Source organism: Lytechinus variegatus, chromosome 6 (genome assembly GCF_018143015.1).
Source record: "Lytechinus variegatus isolate NC3 chromosome 6, Lvar_3.0, whole genome shotgun sequence".
Classification (NCBI taxonomy): domain Eukaryota; kingdom Metazoa; phylum Echinodermata; class Echinoidea; order Temnopleuroida; family Toxopneustidae; genus Lytechinus; species Lytechinus variegatus.
This window is the reverse complement of record NC_054745.1, coordinates 32,335,833-32,352,330: the sequence shown is the minus strand read 5'-3', so window position 1 is coordinate 32,352,330 and position 16,498 is coordinate 32,335,833. Positions and strand designations below refer to the sequence as shown.

General features: G+C 36.1%; 1 protein-coding gene across 1 annotated transcript in view; it reads right to left on the bottom strand.

Annotated features, from left to right (window-relative positions):
- The window catches only part of LOC121417385 (low-density lipoprotein receptor-related protein 1-like), a 38,725-nt gene that overhangs the window by 11,800 nt on the left and 10,427 nt on the right, over nt 1-16,498 (bottom strand). The window contains exons 2-4 of the mRNA XM_041611074.1: nt 4,458-4,524; nt 1,883-2,128; nt 1,159-1,318 (exon numbers count right to left, since the gene is read on the bottom strand). Coding sequence (XP_041467008.1) covers nt 1,159-1,318; nt 1,883-2,128; nt 4,458-4,506 — 455 coding nt within the window. The 5' untranslated portion in view covers nt 4,507-4,524. The remainder of the gene's footprint in view (nt 1-1,158; nt 1,319-1,882; nt 2,129-4,457; nt 4,525-16,498) is intronic.

Sequence of the window (16,498 nt, the reverse complement as noted above, 5' to 3'; positions counted from 1 at the left end):
ATTAAACTAGCAAAATGCTGAAACTTTCATCAAAATCGGATGTACAATAAGAAAGTTATGACATTTTAAAGTTTCACTTATTTTTAACAAACTAGATATATGAACGAGCCAGCTACATCCAAATGAGAGAGTCGATGATGTCACTCACTCACTATTTATTTTGTTTTTTTTTATTGTTTGAATATTTCAATTTTTACGAATTTGACGATTAGGACCTCCTTGCCTGAGGCACAAAATGTTAAAATAATGGAATTCCATGTGTTCAGGGAAGAATGAAACTTCATTTCACATGGCAATGACGAGAAAAAAAAAATATTTCATATAATAAAATACAAAAGAAATAGTGAGTGAGTGACGTCATCAGTCTCCTCATTTGCATATCAACCAGGATGTGCATATAACTGTTTTGTGAAATGAAGCAAAACTATAAAATTACATAACTTTCTTATTTTACATCCGATTTTGATGAGTTTTTCAGTGTCATGCTTGTTAAATTTTTCTCTTTTATTCAGATCAAGTTTTTGTTGTTTATTGACATCAAGTTTTTGTTAGGGTGGACTTGTCCTTTAATGTTGATGGTAAGCTGCATGAAAATAATTACAAGAAACCAAGTCACATCATGTAGGGTATCATCTTAAAACTTAAATGATCTATTCATTGCTATTAATTACACATTGATATTTGATAAAACCGAGAATGGATTATCGATCAAAATCATAAGAAACCGCTGAGAAACTCATCAGCATGGTAAAAAAACAAGTTATTTTCAAAATTGTGTCATTTTGCAACTTTTGAATTTTGACTTTGCCCCACATTTCAAGGCACTGCACCTCCATGTGAACCATTATCATATCATGTAGGGTATCATTTCGAAAGAGAATTAAATGTTCTATTTATTAATATTAATTACACATTGATATATGCTAAAACCGAGGAGAGAATATCGATCAGTCAGATTTCCAAACTTTTTTGGAGGAGTTTATATCTTTTACTCTAAAGGATTCGTTTTCCCCTTTAAATTCAATATCTCGGGTTTATTTCACTGCTTTACACATAAAAGGGGTGGGGCACCTACCCTACTCCCTCCCGATAACTGAAATGAATAAAAGTATATATTTACGAAAAAAAAACACCATAACAATAAATCGAATTATTCACCCTTTCTGACCGTCCGCGCTTAGTCCATATATATGCCTATCATTGCGATAAATCTTTATCTTATTAGTCCCATCTAGTCTGATTGATTCGAAAATTCTAGAGACGTTCCCAAACCAGTAGATCCTTCGGTCAAAATTGTTGAACGTGATGCAGAAAGGCTCTGGAAAAAAAGAACCAAAGTGAACGCGGTTATTTCAAAGATGGAACGAACCGACCAACCCTTTGCGGTCTTTCTCACTGACGGCTAGTCTTAAAATATACATTTGAGATAAGATTTAGTTATAAAAAGTGAGAAAAGAAAAAAGCCCGTTATTATATTTTTGAAGAAACACTAAAATATTTTTGAGAGGAAATGTGCATGCTTGGCTACGCTATCTTTTCACACAAAATCTCTAAATTTGTATGAGAAATTTTCAAAATATATTGCTCATGTTTTTTTTTCAATTTCAAAATGTATGCTTAAATTGTCTTTTAACACAAAATGAACAATCGTAAGTTCAAAGTAAACCATGTATGAAATGTCTAACTGGCTGTATATTTTCTATTCTTTACTGTGTAAATATAAAATAATTGCGTTTCTAAAAAAGATCCCTGAGGGACTCCTCTTATATACAAAAATTATGACGACTTTTAATATTATGTAAGTCAATCATTTCGACCATTACCCTTCATCCGCACTTACACTTGCAACTCAAGTTTAAAGGAACTGGGGATTGTTACTTACTAACGCCGGGAATGATGACAACCTTGTTTGGCACACCGTCCAGAACATCGCCTCCAATCTTATGCGGTGTTCGCTGTCCCCATACCACCATATTTGTCTCGAAGTCATAGGTCATGACCCCCGGTCGGTGGATATATTCGAAGACCGCCCTCTGATAGACCTGATCGGTCAGGACCATTCCCGGTTCGATATCACTGTGGTATATTCCAAAATTGATCTGGTCCACAAAGAAGACCTTGTCCGCAGCTGCCGAGTAAAACATGAATAAGTAAATAAATAAATAGTAAATGAATAAAAAAAAAATGATAAAAAGTAAAATTTAAATAAATAATTAAAAGAAGCGTGATCGAATAAATGACTTAACATAATAAGTAATGATAATTGAATCTATGAAGTTTGCTGTGGCGACGATTGCTCCGCTACAAATTTCACACACCAATCGAATGACAGATTTTAAGCCTTTATTAAACACTACAACCTTCCTAAACTTAACAAAAAAAACCTTATTGCAACCCTTACAATACATCTTATGTAGACAAAGTAAAGCCCACGGCAATTGTCGCCGGAACAAACGTCATGACACCTCATTGCAATTCTTATCCCCTAACTGGTGAAAATTTTGAAAAATTCTTCTGGTGTAACATTGGGTTCCATGACATTTTCTCCGGCGGCTATTGCTCAGCTCTAATTTCCACACACTAATGGAAAGGCCAACTCCAACCCTTGGTCTAACACTATACCATACCCTAAACCCTACCCTTAACCTAACATTAAAGCCTGTGTATAGCTTTGGTAAAGGGTCAATAATGTGATTGATAATCGAATATCATCTAATATGACAGTCTTACTGAAGCGTAGAGACCGTTAGATATTTTTCCAACTGCACTTCTCTGAGAAAATTTCAAATATTCAAATCTTGGATATATAGCGCCCTCTCTCGGCGATGCTTGTTTAAATTAAAAAAATGGGCATTCAAGCACTTATCTTATAAATTTAGTGATTAGATATCCAAAAGTTACAGACAAAGAACATATCTTGAAAGTTTCAGCCCATTCCATGATTTGGAATAGGATTTAATTGAAAGACAAAAACACACAGATATTTTAACTTGATCGGGTGACCCGATCAAGTTAAATTTCCATGTAAAATCGCAAAATTTATCCTGTAAAACACATTTTCATTTCATATCCTCAACATCATAACTGTTATAGGGCATATCCATTCATATTAGCTAGCAATGAATTGGAATAGTGATAGGTGCATTTTGGCGGATTTACCAAAACTATACACAAGCTTTAAGCTCTATTGTAACCAAAACCCCAACCTTACATCTCAGACGAAATTAAACCCGGAGCAATTGTCGCAGGAGCAAATGTCGTTTCACCTTCTTTTGACACCATAAATAATTTTTAAAAAGCGGAGCAGTGATTTAGGTATCGGCATATTGTAGACACCAAGGCGATACGTGCTCCATTTTGTCTTATGTTGGTAACATTCGAATCTGATATGCAAATTAGTGCTACAATTTTAACATCAGATACTGTGGCCTCTATCATTCGAGTCTCCCACATGTTTTAAGACCCAATTTGCGACGCCAGTACAAGGCGGTTCTGTAAATACACAATTTTGTACACGCATTGCGCATGTCGAACCAAAAATTGGTCAAAGCTTTATTTCCTATTCAATTTCAATAAAAAATTGTCTTCAGCCTAGTATCATGAGGATTAAATTTACTTCATTTATGCTGTTGATATTCAAATGAGCGTCAACGACAGATTCCGTCGACATTAAACAATGAAAACTAAAGGTAACAGACCGAATGAACAAGTAAATAAAAAATACTAAGACCATAGAAATTGATCTAATATCGCAAATCACTCCATCCACGGGCCGTATAATATCACAAAATAGCCTACATTAACGTATGAAGGTTATATATGTGTGAAAGCCCCCACCCCTTCCACCCAATCAAGGTACAAGCGGATAATTCGTTTTTCTGTTTCCGAAACGGAAAAAGCAAAAACATAATATTGAGTGAAAACCGTTTCTATTTTCATTGTTACAAACAGAAAAACGGTCGTTTTTTTTGATAATTTGGGTCAGAAATGAAAATATAAAAATAAAAATATTGAGACACAAACTGTTTTTTCATTTTACTGTTTTCTTAATATTGTTTTTCCAGTTTTTTTTCCTGCAAATTGAAAAAATAAGTAACTTTTATCAATTCAAGTCATCGTTTTGTCATGTGAAAATTAAGAAATTAAATTAAACATTTTAAAATTTTGTTTTGTGTTTCACAACCGTTTTTCTGTTTGTAACAATGAAAATAGAAACGGTTTTCACTCAATATTATGTTTTTGCTTTTTCCGTTTCGGAAACAGAAAAACGAATTATCCGCTTGTACCTTGATTGGGTGGAAGGGGTAAGGGCTTTCAGACAGATATAACCTTCATACGTTAATGTAGGCTATTTTGTGATATTATATTCTGTTTTTGCTTTTTCCGTTTCGGAAACAGAAAAACGAATTATCTGCATGTACCTTGATTCCATCCCCGTCCGATTTTGTTTTACTTACCACAGGAACAATAGAAGCACACAAAGATGATTGAAAGAAACGACTTCATTGTGACGTCACCCGTTACCTTAAAAATGTAATTTGAACAAAAAAAAATTATTAGAAATAAAAATATTAATCACCTGAGGCGCGCAACACAAAGTCTGGCAATAATCGTAGAATAATATCTCATATATTTTATCTTATATATCTTATATACAATTGATAGTAAAAATCAAGCTTACAGATAATCGCTAACCTTTGTGCAACGAGACCCTGATTTGGAAGCGTACGCCTTCGCAAATCTCTTGATGAGAGCGACAGCGACAGATTGAAAATAAACTAAGTAACATTAAGAAAAACAAAAATACATAGGCCTAGATATATGCGAGGGTCCTGTAGAAATAATGAGATACAAAATCATTGCCCGCAATCAATCATACTTTATCTAAATTATATTATAAAGGTATAAGTAAAGGTAAAAATACACTACTTCATTCATGCGTTTGAAGGGGAATCCTGCAAAACCGAAGCCAAATTATTACTGTTATATACTTCAGTCACTTGAAAGTTTATTGATATAATTATTTTTGCACTCCTCAAATGAACAATGGCACATAGATATAGACCTCATCCATTGTACAATATCAATATTATGTACTGCGAGCTGCTGATCTACATTTGAGGTTCCAGATGATTACTTCTAGGAAGTTATAAACCGTAAACGGCAATTAAATGAAACCAAGTAACATTAGGAAATGAATGCATGTGTGGGTATGATGGAAATACAGCTGATGTATACTGCACTGACGAAATCAGGGAGTCGTTTGATAAAGCTGTTCGTAAGTTAAGAGCGACATTAAGAACGACTGGTAAACCTTTCTTGTGGTAAAAGATATTCACTTATTAAATGTTCATTGGTGATCATTTAGCGCGTAAAAAAGATCAGTCATTCTTGAAGTCGCTCTTAACTTACGAACAGCTTCATGAAGCACTCACCAAAGCTGTTAGAAGAGGGATGTGCTGCCCCCATAATGTTCGGTTATAGTTATTACCCTTATTACTCAATTCTGGTGAATCATATTATTCCATTTTTGTCTCACCTGCATAGCTGCAGAGTGAGGATACTTGCGCCACTTTTACGACGGCTGCGGCGTCAACATCAACAAATCTTAACCAAAGGTTAAGTTTTTGAAATGACATCATAACTTTAAAGGTATAAGCTTTGCGATAAGATTAATAAAGTATTACTAACCATCCTGCCTGAGTTTTAGGTAACATATCAAGGTCAAATGTCATTTAGGGTCAATGAACTTAAGCCATGTTAGAGGCATCAACATCAAAATATTAGTTTAAGGTTAAGATTTTGAAATGTCATCAAAACTTAAATTATGAATCTAGTTCTTGAAACTTGGACATAAGGGTAATAAAATATTACTAAACATCCTGCCTTAGTTTCAAGTTACATGACCGAGGTCAAAGGTCATTTAGGATCAACGAACTTTAGCCAAGTTGGGGGTATTTGTTGAATTACCATCATGACTTTGAAAGTTTCTGAATCTGATTCATAAAACTTGGATATAAGAAATATGAAGTATCACTGAACATCCTGTGCGACTTTCAGGTCACATGAACAAAATCAAAGGTCATTTAAGGCCAATGAACTTTGGCCGTGTTGGAGGTAATAATTAACTTTCAAAGTTCATGCATATAGTTTATGCAATGTGGACATCGGAGTAATCAAGCATCAATGACAAGTCTAGGTAACATGATCGATGCCCGATGTCATTTAGGGTCAATGGACGTAGTATTGTCTCATTAAATGGGTTACACTTCCCATGGTTCTTTATTCCGTAACACGTAAATTGCCTATACCTCGATGTTCGTTAATCCGAAAACGTAAAAGGGTTCGTTAATCCGAACATTTGTGGCGTTATTCCGAAGGTTCGATAATCCGATCGAAATAAGGTTAGTAAATCATTTAGTTTTCGGACCAACGAACCTTCGGAATTACGAACCTTCGGAAATACGAACCTTGGGCATATCCGAACCTTCGGAATAACAAAGATTCGGAATTACGAATGTAAGCGCATTATATGAATGGTATTTTTTTTATAATTAATTTACAGTAGTTTTCAAAGTCAGCACCGCTGCGATATTGAGTGGCGTAATGCATGTGACACTGTCAGAGTCGTTCCACTGTAGAAGTATGATCCATCCCTTCATGATCTTGTTCCCCCTAGCAAGTTGTTAGAGGTATATGATCCATCCCTTCATGATCTTGTTCCCCCTACAAGTTGTTAGAGGTATGATCCATTCCTTCATGATCATGATCCCCCTAAAAGTAGTTAGAGGTATGATCCATCCCTTCATGATCTTGTTCCCCCTAAAAGTAGTTAAAGGTGTGATCCGGCCCTGCATGATATTGTTCCCCTAAAAGTAGTTAGAAGTATGATCCATCCCTTCATGATCTTGTTCCCCCTAAAAGTAGTTAAAGGTGTGATCCGGCCCTGCATGATATTGTTCCCCCTAAAAGAAGTCAGAGGTATGATCCATTTTATTCATGATATTGTTCCCCTAAAAGTAGTTAGAAGTATGATCCATCCCTTCATGATCTTGTTCCCCCTAAAAGTAGTTAAAGGTGTGATCCGGCCCTGCATGATATTGTTCCCCTAAAAGTAGTTAGAAGTATGATCCATCCCTTCATGATCTTGTTCCCCCTAAAAGTAGCTAAAGGTGTGATCCGGCCCTGCATGATATTGTTCCCCCTAAAAGAAGTCAGAGGTATGATCCATTTTATTCATGATATTGTTCCCCTAAAAGTAGTTAGAAGTATGATCCATCCCTTCATGATCTTGTTCCCCCTAAAAGTAGTTAAAGGTGTGATCCGGCCCTGCATGATATTGTTCCCCCTAAAAGAAGTCAGAAGTATGATCCATTTTATTCATGATCTTGTTTCCCCTAAAAGTAGTTAGAGGTATGATCCGGCCCTGCATGATATTGTTCCCCCTAAAAGAAGTCAGAGGTATGATCCATTTTATTCATTATCTTGTTTCCCCTAAAAGTAGTTAGAGGTATGATCCGGCCCTGCATGATATTGTTCCCCCTAAAAGAAGTCAGAGGTATGATCCATTTTATTCATGATCTTGTTTCCCCTAAAAGTAGTTAGAGGTATGATCCATCCCTGCATGATCTTGTTCATCACTCCCTCCCGCATCCATCACACTGATCTAGATAGCCAGATGATCCTGGACGACCACAGCTTGAGTAAAAGTAATGACCTCGGCCACAATTGCCTAATCAATTTTTTTTTCGTCTTCCCATGCAAGTGTCCACTTGAAGACCAGGCAATTGAAAGCAGATATTCAACCGCGTGATTCCAAGTGCCAGCCGAACAACTTTGGCCTTACTAAGTAGGATCACTGACACATTAACGGAATAATAAGGGCCATATGTGGTAATCTTCATGCGCGGTTCCATGTATTTTTTTTCTCTCTTAGTAATTACATATATATATATATATATATATATATATATATATATATATATATACGCCATGCCTTTTGCAGCTAATTACGCTTCTAACTCTGCTTGACTATGTATGACCTCCAATCGCCTGATTGATTACCCAACAAAAAAAAATGATTGATGAGACAAGTAAAACAGATTGATTTTATTTCCCCTATTAGGAGAAGGCTGATTGCATAATGGATGAATGGCCCTTAGGCTTAGACTCATTCTAATCCCACTGGATTAGGATTGTATATCTGACAGGTCATCTAAAATACATAACATTATCATTTTCTCTCCGCAAGCGTCAGGTAAATTGATTAGTATCGTGTTGTAGGAAATCAAAGAGATCAATCGTCGATACTGTTTGTACACTGTAACAAAATGAAGTGCTAATTTAGCACTTAAAGTGCTTGTATACCGACTGCACTACGAGTGCTGATTTTCTAGTTTAATTTTGAACTAGAAAATCAGCACTCGTAGCGCAGAAACAATACAAGCACTGTAAGTACTAAATTAATACTTCATTTTTTACAGTGTACGTTCCCGAAATCAAACATATAACTAATTGTAAATTTGCGATTGAATCTGCTCCTTGAAACATGGAGTGTAATCTGATTTGCTATAGTTATCAATCAATCGGAAAATTGCAACGGAACATTTGCGATTGATTGCTGATATTTTCTTACAACATCCCCATAGACCTCGTTTTTGTCTCACCTGCATAGCAGAGTGAGACTATAGGCGCCGCTTTTCTGACGGCGGCGGCGGCGGAAACGGCGTCAACATCAAATCTTAACCTAAGGTTAAGTTTTTGAAATGACATCATAACTTAGAAAGTATATGGACCTAGTTCATGAAACTTGGCCATAAGGTTAATCAAGTATTACTGAACATCCTATTAGAGTTTCACGTCACATGACCAAGGTCAAAGGTCATTTAGGGTCAATGAACTTTGGCCGATTTGGGGTATCTGTTGAATTACAATCAAAACTTTAAAAGTTTTTGGATCTGATTCATGAAACTTGGACATAATAGTAATCAAGTATCACTGAACATCCTGTGCAAGTTTCAGGTCACATGATCAAGGTCAAAGGTCATTTAGGGTCAATGAACTTTGGTCGAATTGGGGGTATTTGTTGAATTACCATCATAACTTTGAAAGTATGTTGGTCTAGTTCATAAAACTTGGACATAAGAGTAATCAAGTATCACTGAACATCCTGTGCGCATTTAAGGTCACATGATCAAGGTCAAAGGTCATGTGAGGTCAATAAAATTTTGGCCACATTGGGGGTATCTGTTGAATTAGCATCCTGTAAGTGTACAGGTCTAGTTCATAAAAAGTGGAAATAAGAGTAACCAAGTATCACTGAACATCTTGTGCGAGTTATAGTAGTTTTCAAAGTCAGCACTGCTGCTATGTTGAATTGCGTGATGCAGGTGAGACGGCCAGAGGCATTCCACTTGTTTATATACGAATTCCTCCTTTTCTTTCAATTTTTCTACCTTTCCCCACTTTAGCTCTTATTATCTTTTTGCTCATCAATGTTCAAATTCACGGGAAGGCGTGGTATGTCCATGTCCCTTAAAGCTCTGCCACTGAGGTAACAAGGAAAAAAAATACCAGAAATGTCTTTTTAAAAAACTCGATCAACTCGGTGTCTCTCTTATGATACAATATATCTGCTTGATCAAGCATCACAATCAGTCATGAAAAGAGGATTATTCAGCATCATCAATCACGGATAACTTAACAAGGTCTAGACACTTTAAGTGAAATAAAGAGGATTTCACAAGGGATATAATGAAGTACAGCTATACTATGTTAGGAATTAAAATGAATCGCTATCATTGATTTCACTTTTTAAAAAAAAATCTGAGCTAGAAGGTCACACTTGTCACCTGTGTGTGAAATGTTACAAAAATGTAGCCCAGGAAAAATCGCGGAAATCATTATTTAGTGTTTCAAAAAGTGAAAGATAAAGTGACCGGAAACAACATCTCTTTTTCATTCAATATACTTACGTGTTCTACTCAAGTGTCTTTAAGACGCCTAATTACAATATTGGGTTTTGCTTTGTATTTTTAGCTTTTCATTCTCAATAATGGTTGTTTTCAACTATTTATTAGTTTATTAGTACTAATACATGCACTTGTACACATATTTCATCTTGGTTTGAGGATTTTTTTAATCGGCTGCTCACAAAGTTAAATAGTACCTTTAAGAACGTTTTGGTTCTGATCATGGCGTAAATATTTGCTATGACTGAACGTCTGTACGAACAACAATATCACTAAAAATGTTTATATCTTTATAAATAGAGTAAAATTCACAGAGTCAAATGCTAAAAATTTCATCAAAATCGGATTACAAATAACAAAGTTATTGAAATTTTAAGTTTATCAATATTTTGTGAAAGCATCGTCGTGAATATTCATTAGGTAGACTGATGATGTCACATTCCCTACTTTCCTTTTTCTTATGTTATTACATGAAATCATAATTTTTTCCCTTTTTTAAAGATGTGTAATGATGTATCTCCATTAAGATGAAATTAGTTGCGGCAATAAATAACTAATGCACTAAATCAGTCGTCAATCCATTTTTTAGTTCTCGGTTAAAAATAAAATTGAATAAACCTAATTTCATATAATGAAAAGAACAAGTGGGGATACGACATCACCCCACCCAATGAATAATCATAAAGACATATCTAGAACTGTTTCACCGGAATAATGCAAATCTTTGAAATTCAATAACTTCGTGTTTTGATATCCGATTTTGATCAAATTTTCAGCATTTTGCTTTGTGAATCTTACTCTATTTTTGAGATATTTATATCTTCCGCCCGGATCATTCCTTTAAGATCCCCGTGTCAAAGATCGTGGAATAAATGGGAACTACCAACGTGGGAGCAGAGGAAAAGGAGATGTATCTGCGACATCCTTAAACAAAATTTAAGTTTTTCTATACATTTTGAAACCTAATATGTGACGAATATACCTCACGCAGTAATGAGCAAGACGAGTTTAAAATGTTAAATCAGGTTGTGCAAGGTGGACGCTGGACAAGATGGGTTCGTGAAACGACAACCGTGCTAATTCGACGATTGGCTTATTAGCAGTTCTTTTGTATTCATTGTTAAGCTTCTCTCACTAATCCATGAAATGAGAATGGATTCAGATTCCCACGTACACAGCAAAAACTGTGGTGTTAACCGGTGTACATAGAGGACCACACCAGTTCTATACACCGGTGTTAAATTTGTGGTGTTAGTTTTACACCTATAGGTGTTATTACAACACCTTTGGTTGTTACATTTACACTCTGGTGTTATGTTCGATCTCTAGGGTGTTATTTTAACACCTCAGGGTGTGGTCCTCTATTAACACCAATTGGTGTCAGTTTTAACACCACAGTTTTCACAGTGTAGGTTTCTGCGCAAATCGTTTCTGTGCCTCAGTAAGTATCTGTAATGCCATGCATGAACTACTTGCTAACCTGCTGGATCCAAATTAGAGATAAGATCCCCGGGGGGCCACTTACATTGAGGAGTGGATACCATGCGCGACCAAAAAACACGTAAAAAAGATGTCTTTTTCACGATAGGGCACGTTACGTACGTAACGTGATAAGGGTGTCAAAAACACAAAAATACTGAAAAAAGGGTATCTATTTCGCTAGGAAAATTACGTGTTTAGGGTCGAATTTGCGGGGATGATAAAACAAAATTTAAATGTTTTATGAAGGATGTCCTTTTTGCCCCAACACTTCGTGTTTAGAGTCCGATTTGCGCGAGGTGTAGAAGCTGGGGTCGTACTAAACCAAATAAGTTAAAGCCGACGACCGAAGGACCCGTAACAATAAAACATTCCTGTACTTGTTTAGGGGTTCATTTCAGGGAATATTTGCCAAGAGTATCGTTTTGTTTCCAATACTTGTTAAGGGAAGGGTTTCACACGCCTATACTTGCAAAAGGGGTGCATTTTCAGAATATGGAAATTACGTGTTTAGGGTGCTTTTCGAGACCCCATGGTCGCGCATGGTATCCACTCGTGAATGGAAGTAGCCCCCCGGGGACATTTATAGTCTTCTATTCACTGATTTTAGGTGTAAACCTGCTACTTGTTCAGTAATTGTTTTTGTATTTTTTTTTCCAATTTGTAAATTTTGTGATTTGATATTGATTTCCTAATAAAACATATAATAAATAAAAATGTTGTTCGTCATCAATCATGAAATAGTCATCGACATTCTGAAATTTGGTCTGATCGAGGAGGGGTATACTATCGTCTGACCCTCCCCCCCCCCCCTCCCCCTCTACCCAAACACCCGTTAGATACAGATCCTGGTGAAACTCCATTGTCTCCTTTTTGTCTTGGTAGATTTATTACTAGAACATAATGGAGGTTCATAAGTACAATTTATTGATTCACCGTGTTATTAATTCATTCAGCCGTGATATCTAATAGTGTTTATTTTCTAGATAATATTGTGTTGTGGTACCAAAAGCATATTGACATTATCATTATATCAGCAAACAATCATGTTGGAAGTTTTTTTTATCGGTTGGCATAGGATGCTATAAACGTTTTACAAAAAACATAATGACAGGTGATAATAAATTATTTTATTATCACAATTATTATTTTTCACAATTTTCTCTCATGATGTCGTTATATACGAAATGTAATTTATTATATATACATTCAAAGTGTGGAGGGGGGGGGGCTGACCATGCAGAAAATAACAATCGTATAGCCATTTTTACGTTTTTGTACACGCGGTTTTGGGGAAAAAAGTAGGGGGGTGCTGAAGCCCCGAAGCCCCCAGCCCCCCCCCCCCCCCCCGCTTCCGCGGTCCCTGATGAGGTCATAAATGTTTTTCAATACCCAAAAGGCGATTAACGAAAAAGGCCGACTGTACATATATGTTTTATTGCATCATAATTATCATCATATTGATTACATTATAATGTACTTTTGTTCAATTTTAATTACCCATATACCAGCAAAATAAATTACATGACGTACCAATGACTTTAATTTATATATCATTTTAGAAAGATCATCTCATATCATCATGGTTTGAAGGCTATCGAGAGCCTGCCAGATTGCCAAGTCGAAATATATATGATTCCTTTTCTTTTCTTTTCTGTTTTTTTTTTCAACGTCAGTATAGGAGGGAGTGACGAACTTGTTCACATAATTTGAGTTATGTTTCATACAGTGGCGTTTTCTACAGGGGGGGGGCAAATTCGTCCGCCAAAAATATTTGACAAGCCCCCCAAAAATGTTTTCAACCACAAATAAAGGATTTCGTACAAGAAAAAAAAATTACAAGCACAAAAAAGTCTAAAAAATAAAAAGGTCTTCAACCTAGCAAAAAGAAATTAAAAAAAGAAAGAAAATATTAAAGTGGCTAATGTTTTTTTTTTATAAAAACTAATGTCCTATGAATGCTTTCTTTCTCCCCCTCCCACTCTCTCTCTCTCTTCCACACACCTTAAATCTGTCTCTGTTTCTTTTCTTTTGTATGATTGGAATTTCTTACTTTTTTATTTTTCTTTCGTTTTTCTTTTTCTTTTTAGTTATTTTCTGTTTCTTTCTTACTTCCCTTCCCATTATTTATCTATTTATCTACCTATCGATCTATCCATCCATCCACCCATCCATCCATCCACCCATCGACCCACCCATCCATCCACCCACCCTCCCACCCACCCATCCATCCATCTATCTATCTATCTATATATCTATCTATCTTGCTTTCTTTCTTTCTTTTCCCCTTTCTTTCTTTCTTTCTCTCTCTCTACGTTTCCCCTTTCTGTAATTTTTCTTTGTTTCTTTCTATATTTCTTCACCCTCTTCTTTCTTCCTTTCTTTCCCCTTCCCCTTCATTCCTTTTCTCCTATTTCTTCGTTCCCATGCACATTATCCTCCCCCCCTCTCTCTCTCTCCAACTTGCGATATGTATTACAAGGACTATGTTTTCCGTTATCAGAAGCTCTATTCACAATAAATTGCCATTGTCTTTTTTTCAAATTTTCATTGTATGATTACTGATTATGTAATCACGAGATGATATTACCATGGTTTCCATGACAACCGATGGTTTATCGCAGTCCCGGAGGGGGGGGGGCACTTCCATTCACGAGTGGGGTCTCGAAAAGCACCCTAAACACGTAATTTCCATATTCTGAAAATGCACCCCTTTTGCAAGTATAGGCGTGTGAAACCCTATCCTTAACAAGTATTGGAAACAAAACGATACTCTTGGCAAATATTCCCTGAAATGAACCCCTAAACAAGTACAGGAATGTTTTATTGTTACGGGTCCTTCGGTCGTCGGCTTTAACCTATTTGGTTTAGTACGACCCCAGCTTCTACACCTCGCGCAAATCGGACTCTAAACACGAAGTGTTGGGGCAAAAAGGACATCCTTTATAACACATTTAAAGTTTGTTTTGTCATCCCCGCAAATTCGACCCTAAACACGTAATTTTCCTAGCGAAATAGATACCCTTTTTTCAGTATTTTTGTGTTTTTGACACCCTTATCACATTACGTACGTAACGTGCCCTATCGTGAAAAAGACATCCTTTTTACGTGTTTTTTGGTCGCGTATGGTATCCACTCCTCAATGTAAGTGCCCCCCCCCCCCGGGATAAGATCCCACTCTTGGCATGAGTATCAAATCTATAGTAAATCAATCACTTCGAAAACGGGTTTACTTTTTTGTGGGACGCACCATCCCGAGTTTGCTCAATCTCGAGATTTTAGCCCGATCGTCCCTCCTCGCGATTAATCTCGAGATTCAAGAAAACCCGTCTCCACCATCATGACCATCGCAAGAAGAGCGATTCCTGCTCGAGCATGTCGAGCGAGGCATGGATGCATTATGGTCTGACGCTGTGAATAAATAATCCCGAGTGCGTCTGCACCAACGAATTAGCGCGATAATTCGTAAAATAGCGCGCTATCTTGCAAATAATCCCAAGTTGACTTTGGATTGCATTCTCGAGATTAATCCTACGAACTAGCGCGATAACTGCGTCTCCATTGGAAATAATTTCGAGATTGTCGGATCAGAAATAGCGCGCTAATTTGAAAACTCGGTATGGTGCAGACGACCCTATTATGTCATGAAGTGTAGCGATCAAGCGAGATTAAACTCCCTGATCCATGCACTGACGTAAGGTATTCTCATCGATGGAACTAAAAGCCTCTTCACAGTTATAGCTCACGATCAACTTTTCTCAAATGAACTTTCCCGTTATTTTTTTATTACGATGAGCGCTAAAATCTTCAAACGAAGACGTTGCGTAAGCTTTCCAGACACAGCATCCTGGTAATCAAATTCTAGGAAAAAAGTCCAGGTTACTAGACTAGAATGTTGCATCAGTGATCATGGTGATCAAGTTTCAAAATATTTATCTGCTTGTGGTACATTGACTATTACAGACTACAATACCAATAAATGTAAAAAAAAAAAAGAACATTGTTACCATTCCAGGAATGTGATGAAAAGAATGATTTAAAAGGATATATAGAATTAATCATCATCCTTAACATGCTTAAGATGTCATTGAATTTATAAAAGTCACCTTGATTGTTTATCGGAAATAATCATTTACTGCTCATGCGCACGAGCAAGCAGTGAACTAGCTTATCAAGACGCACATTCTACATCATTAATAGGATGCTCCCGGCTGAAGATAATATGATTTAAAAAGATAAAGAAAAATCAGACAAACAAAACACTGAAAACTTGATCAAAGTCGGACAAGGAATACGAAAGTTATGGCATTTTAAAATTTGCACTATTCCTGTGAAACAGTTCGAGGCGTGTCTTTTATGAATATTAATTGCATGAGCAAATCGATGATGTCATATCCACACTTAAGTGAAATAAAATTCATCAAATTTTGTTTCTACCAAGAACTGAATAAAATGGATTGACAACTGATTTAGTGCATTAGATATTCATTGTTGCAACTAATTATTTCATTACAAAGGAGACACATTATTTACATACGTATGAAAAAATGAAACAATTATGAATTCATGTAATAACATAAGAAAAAGGAATGTGGGGATGTGACATCATCGGCCCAATTCATGAATATTCATGATGACGTGCATCATAACGATGTTCACAAAATATGGCTAAACTTTAAAATTCAATAGCTTTGTTATTTGTTATCTGATTTTGATGAAATTTTCAGCATTTTGCTCTGTGAATTTTAATCTCTCTATATATTCAGTCTATTCAGATACAAACATTTTCAACACGGAGTACCCCTCTTATATTGTGTAACGAAATAGTGAGTCATTCATTATTGGACTGGGGGTGGTGGCTCAACTTACCCCTATGCTGAACTTTTACAATAAGTGAGTCATCAATGCCATGACATAAAAGCTGAGAAGAGCCAGCCTTTTTTTCTTTTCTTCAATAAGAATGTCTGTGTATTTTTTTATGTAACAGCTCAATTAATGTAGGACCTAGCCTACATCCATTGCAACATAATGCTCTGGTAAATAATTTC